Source organism: Phodopus roborovskii, unplaced genomic scaffold, assembly GCF_943737965.1.
Source record: "Phodopus roborovskii unplaced genomic scaffold, PHOROB, whole genome shotgun sequence".
Lineage (NCBI taxonomy): Eukaryota > Metazoa > Chordata > Mammalia > Rodentia > Cricetidae > Phodopus > Phodopus roborovskii.
This window is the reverse complement of record NW_026126433.1, coordinates 50253950-50259949: the sequence shown is the minus strand read 5'-3', so window position 1 is coordinate 50259949 and position 6000 is coordinate 50253950. Positions and strand designations below refer to the sequence as shown.

The 6000-nt window shown below is 42.3% G+C and overlaps 1 protein-coding gene across 2 annotated transcripts in view; it reads left to right on the top strand.

The window, feature by feature from the left end:
- Window positions 1–3952: 3952 nt before the first annotated feature.
- The window catches only part of Nvl (nuclear VCP like), a 38546-nt gene continuing 36498 nt past the window's right edge, over window positions 3953–6000 (top strand). Inside the window, exons 1-2 of one of the 2 annotated variants that reach the window (XM_051186456.1) lie at window positions 3953–4100; window positions 5172–5245. In XM_051186456.1, coding sequence (XP_051042413.1) covers window positions 4044–4100; window positions 5172–5245 — 131 coding nt within the window. In that variant the 5' untranslated portion in view covers window positions 3953–4043. The remainder of the gene's footprint in view (window positions 4101–5171; window positions 5246–6000) is intronic. The other variant, XM_051186457.1, reaches the window with a different exon arrangement.

Sequence of the window (6000 nt, the reverse complement as noted above, 5' to 3'; positions counted from 1 at the left end):
AGAGACAGCTCATGGCCAAAAAAAAAAAAAAAACCTGCTTCAGAAATTGGTTCAGAAGAGTAACTAACAAATGACAACTACAAGTAGCAACAATGAAACAGATGAAAGGAATTGCTACACGATATCAAAATGTGCAGTTTTCAACAACTAAAAAGAAAACAAGGAGGGCTAGAAAGATGGTTCAGAGGCTAAGAGCACCAGCTGTCTTTCCAGAGGTGCTGAGTTCAATTCCCATCAACCACACCATGACTCAGTCATTTATAATGAGATCTGGTATCCTCTTCTGGCATGCAGGCAGAACACTACATACTTTTCTTTCTGTTGTGTCATTTGTGTGTTTGTTTTGCAGTGGGTCTTATTACCACAGGACCCCTTATATGACCCTGGAAGCTACGTGGTGAGAGAGTCTAGTCCTTTTAGTTATCCTCTGACCTCCATATGCATACCACAGTGCTTGAACATCTACACTCATACATACATGCATTAAACAAATGAACAGGTGTGTGTGTGTGTGTGTGTGTGTGTGTGTGTGTGTGTGTGTGTGTTGCTAAGCCAGACACAGTGGCACAAGCTTATAATTCCAATATTCAGAAAGCTGAGGCAAGGAAGCTTAGAGTTCAGAGACAACTGGGCCAAGTAGCAAGGTGCCCTCTGAAAACAACAGCAAAAAGAAAAACACAGAAAAGGAAAGAAAAAGGAAAAAGAGTGGGATATAGCAGGTCATGCCTTTAATCTCAGCATCTCTGTGAGTCTGAGGCCAGCTTGGTCTACATAGGAGTTCTAGTACAGCTAGAGCAACACAATAGAGAGACCCTATCTCAAAAACCAACACCAAAGGCACTTCAACAAAGCAAAAGTCAGTATTTTTGGAGAGACAATATTTTTGGATCTTATATTTCATCAAAGATTAATATCTCAAACATACAAAAATTCCTAAAGTGCAACACAGCAATTACCCAGCAAACTGAATTAACAAATGCCAATGAAAGCAGAGCACAGTAACATATCCCGTTAATCCCAGCACTTGGGAGGCAGTTGGATCTCTGTGAGTTTGAGGCTAGCCTGGTCTACAAAGCAAATTCCAGGACAGCAAGGGCTGTTATACAGAGTAACCCTGTCTCAAAAAAAAAAAAAAAAAAAAGAAAGAAAGAAAGAAAAAGAAAAAAAAAAACCCCAACAACAAAACAAACAAACAAAAAAAAAGGACAAAAAAAAAAAAAAAAAAAAAAAAAAAGTCAATGGAGAAAGAACTTAGGGACATCTCCACAAGGTTATACAAATGGCCAATAAGCATATGAGTACTTTCAATATTACTCACCACTAAAAAATGTAAATCAAATCTATAATGAAGTGATGCATCTATTAAAATGGCTATTATCAAAAAGACAGAAAATTACATGTTGATAAAGACATTAAATACTTGTTATTCAAGATTGTTGTTGTGGCTGGGTCTCACAGTATAGTCAGGAATGGCCTGGAACTTATTAAGTGGCATAGGCTAGCCTAAAACTTGCAGCAATCCTGTTAGCTTAGTCTCCTGAATGCTGGGATTACAAAATGAGCCCAGGTTTTCCCCTTGAGTAATTGAAATTCTTATACATGTTGTTGGCAATGTAAAATTATATACCTGCTATTGAAAGCAGTGTGACACAGGGAAATGCAAATAACTTCTTTGTAGACATTTCTCTCCCACCGACCAGTTCCCAAATAATCACTCATAGGCTTATATTAATTACAAATGCTTGACTGACAGCTCAGGCTTATTAACTAGCTGTTACATTTAAATTAACCCATTTCTATGAATGTATGTATTAACTATGAGGCTAGTGGCTTTACCTGTCCTAGCATCTTGCTTCCCTTGGGGCTGGCTGGTGTCTCCCCAAATCTGCCCTTCTTCCTCCCAGTCTGTCTCCTGACAAACTTTATCCTGCCTTGCTCTGTAAGCCAAACAGCTTTTTTTAATTAATCAATAAGACCAATACATATTTATAGCATACAGAAGGAATAACCTGAAGCATTTCTTGGCTGAGATTCCATTTTACTCTAGTCAGGAAGGCTATTACAAATAATTAGCAACAAATGCTGGCAAGAATTTGGAGAGAAATGAACCCTTATGTACTATTTATGGGAATATAAACTACTACAGATCCTATGGAAGACAGTAGGAAGATTCCTAAAAATAGAACTATATCCTATGGTCTAGTTGACCCACTCCTTGGTATACACCAAATGAATTACTGTCAGTACATGAAAGAGATACCTACATACACCTTTATTTTATTACAACACTATTCCCAACAGTCAAGTTATGGAACCAACATAGAACCAACATAGAAAACCACCAAGACATGAATGGATTAAAATATATACGTATACAAAGGAATATTTTTCTATTATTAAGAAGAATGAGATTTGGAGTTAGGAATATAGTTCATTTGATGCAGCTCAATTGGTGGAATGACTGACTATCATGTATGAGGTTTACGGGTTTGGTATGCAGAACTGAAAAATAAAGACTGCCAGGCGTAGTAAATGTGGTTTGAATAGATGTTCCTCACAGCCTTGGGCATTTGAATACTTGTCTCCAGTTGGTGGTTGTTTGGGGAGGGCTATGTGGCCTTACTGAAGTGTGTCACTGGGGGTACACTTTGAGGTTTCAAAAGAGCCCTACCAATTTGAGTTAGCTCTTGGCTCTCTGTTTATGGTTAGAGATGTGTGCACTCAGCTATTGCCCCAACAGCTGACTGCCTGCTACCCTCGGCTCCACCATCAAATAACCCCCCCCCCTTTTTTTTCTTGGTTTTTCGAGACAGCGTTTCTCTGTGGTTTTGGAGGCTGTCCTGGAAGTAGCTTTTGTAGACCAGGCTGGTCTCGAACTCACAGAGATCCGCCTGCCTCTGCAACCCGAGTGCTGGGATTAAAGGAATGGGCCAGCACCGCCCTGCCCAAATAAACCCTTCTATAAATTGCCTTGGTCGTGTTTTATAATAGAAAAGTAACTGACAACCCATTCTGTAGTCTCAGCACTTCTCCCTCATGCCCTTCATAAATCCAACTTTCCTAACAACCATTTAAAACGTATTGTAACCATTTACCCCAAAACTAGCACCAATAACAACTCAGAGGCTCCTACATATACCCACTGCAAAAACTCTTATGCTCAACTCTCCCTGAAAAGGCCAAGAAACCCACACTCAAGAGTTTTATCTTGTTCTTCTCCTAAGTATCTATTATCCACGAGCTTAAGACTGTTATAGGAATCTTTCATTAAACTCCAATTCTGCTTCATATTAGTTCTTCCTGAAATTCTTTCCTGCAACAAAGTCACGAATCTTGATTTTGCCTGAAAAGATGTCTCTTAAGGACAAAACGCCTCAGGCTGCAGACTGAGTTCTAAACTGTCACACTATCACAGAGACCGCCATCTCAAAACAAAACACACAGACACACAGACAGACAGACAGACACACAGAGACACACAGACACACACACACACACACACACACACACACACACACACACACACCACGAACATGTTGCGGTTTCCAGCCGGAATGTGACAAACCCAAACATTTTTGTTTTGAGATAGCGTCTTGCTACTTGGCCCTGCTGCCTTTGAACTCTCAGAAACTTCTCGAGTATTGAAATTACAAGCTTGTGCCGCTATGCCTGACTTAACATCAAGTTTACTACTTGCTTGTGAGAGTCTGCGCAGCCGCAGAGGCTGGCGTGCTTGTCCGTTTGCTCAGTAGGGAACCGATAAAGTTGAATGTTTTCAGAGCGGGCCTTGCCGCTTAGGCCTCGTTGGACAGTCCTGAAAAAGAACCGGATTAGAAACTCGAGCGCACTTCCAGAGCTTCTCTTTCTCCTTAGCAGAGAAGTCCTTCCTATTCATTCCCAGAGCTTCGGTGCGGAGGCGGGGGAAGTGGGGGCGCTTCCGATGCCGCGAGCGCACGCGTGCGCAGCGCTTCCGGTGCGGCGGGGAAGGCGCCTGCCGTAGGCTTTCCTGGTAACTTGAGGTACCCGGGGCTGGCACCGGCAGCATGAAGCCCAGGCCTGCGGTGTTCGTAGACGGGAAGCTGAAGCAGCGGGTCGTTCAGGTGCGTGTGTATCTCGGGACACTGCGTCTCCATTTTCCCCGCGGCCTCCCGGCCTGGCGACTCAGGTCGCGGCTGAGCTCGGGCATGATCTGTGGATGTTTCCACCGTGGAGGCCAAAACCGGCCTGCTCTCCCCGTCGAGGGCAGGATTACGATCTCCTCAATCCAGGACAGGGGTTTTCTTCCAGGGCCCTCGGGGGTGCTTTGCCAGGGTCGTCTTTTCCTAACTGGGGAGCACTGTGAGTGGAAGCCTTCAGTGATGCAGTCAGCAGCACGAGTTAAAGGGAGGGAGAGGTTTTATTATCGTTGGGTTTCATTGAGATAGCGTCGTGCAGCGTGCTTAGCCCTGCCTGGCCTGGAATTCGCTATGTAGGTGCACCAGGCTAACCCTAATGTCTACCTGCCTCTGCTTTTCCAATACTAGGTTAAAGGCTCTGCCACCACGCCCCAAAAGGCGTTTGTATTTGTTTTCATTTTGTTGTTGTTGTTGTTTGTTTTCTAGACAGGGTTTCTCTGTGTGGCTTTGGCTGCCCTGGAACTCCTCTGTAGTCCAATCCAGGCTGGCCTTGAACCCTGAGATCTGCTTGTCTCTGCACCACCACCACCACCAGGCTATCTTTAATTCTTCATATTCAACTTCCGGATAGCTTTGTGAGTGACAGATGTCAAACATTTGCTGCTACATTCGTGTGTGTTTCAGAACATGGGATGTGTAGTAAGCCCTCACTACCTCAAAGATACTGATTTGTAGGGGCTAAGTATTTAATTAAATTTTCCAAACCGGGCAGTGGTGGCACACACCTTTAATACCAGCACTCAAGAGGCAGGTAGGTAGATCTCTGAGTTCCAGGACAGGCAGGGCTACACAGAGAAACCTTGTCTTGAAAAACAAAAACAAACAACAAAAAGTCCAATTACAAATGTGGCAATTTTGTTTGTGATATGCTTTTGTATTTTGTGGTATACTTTATTCCTAAAGAATTTACATAAAAGTATGTGTTTGAATAACTCAACCTCTTAATTTACTGTTTGAAATCTCTTAAGTAAACATTTGTCATATTTTCTCTTTTAGTACCTCACCAGTAATAGATGTGGCAAATATGTGGACACCGCTGTCTTAGCATCTGACTTGCAAAGAATGTACAGGTACAGAAATTTACTTCTGAATCCTTGCCTTTTTTTTTTTTTTTTTTTTACTTCTCCCCTCCCCATTTTAAATATTCCATCTTGCTTAATTTTTCAATTGATGTCAATGGCTGCTGGTATTATCTTACCAATTCATAAGCCTGACTCCCAAATCAGTTATACAAACATCTATAATCACTATATTCAGTGTTTATTCCTTTTACTGCAGGAAATGTCTCCTTTCTTTTATTATCTCTTCCATTGGCCAGGAGATCAGGAGATAGAGATATTGCTCTATTACTCCCATTTCTGCAGAAAATTAAAACCATCAACCATGTTCTTCCTCAGCTCTCAGACTGTACCACCTATGTGGTTTCAAGCACCAGGTATGTGGTGTCAGATCCCCTGGAACTGGAGTTACAGATAGTTGTGAGCTGCCATGTGGATGCTGGAAATTGAACCTGGATCCTGTGGAAGAGCAGACAATGCTATTAACTGTTGAGCCACCTCTCTAGCTCCAAGGTCTCTTGCTTTTATACTTCAGGCTACCTGGCCTGCCATTTTCTGGGATTCCTGTCTCTGCTTTACCTCCCTGTACATACCTTTGTGTGTATCTTGGAGATTCTGACTCTGGTTCTAATACTTGGACAGCAAGAACTTTATCTACTGTGCTGTCAGCCTAGCCCCATTTACCTTACTGAAATTTTTTAAAAATTACATTTCGTGTAAGCTTAATATTAATAGTAAATGCTCTGCCACTAGCTCAGGCTTATTAC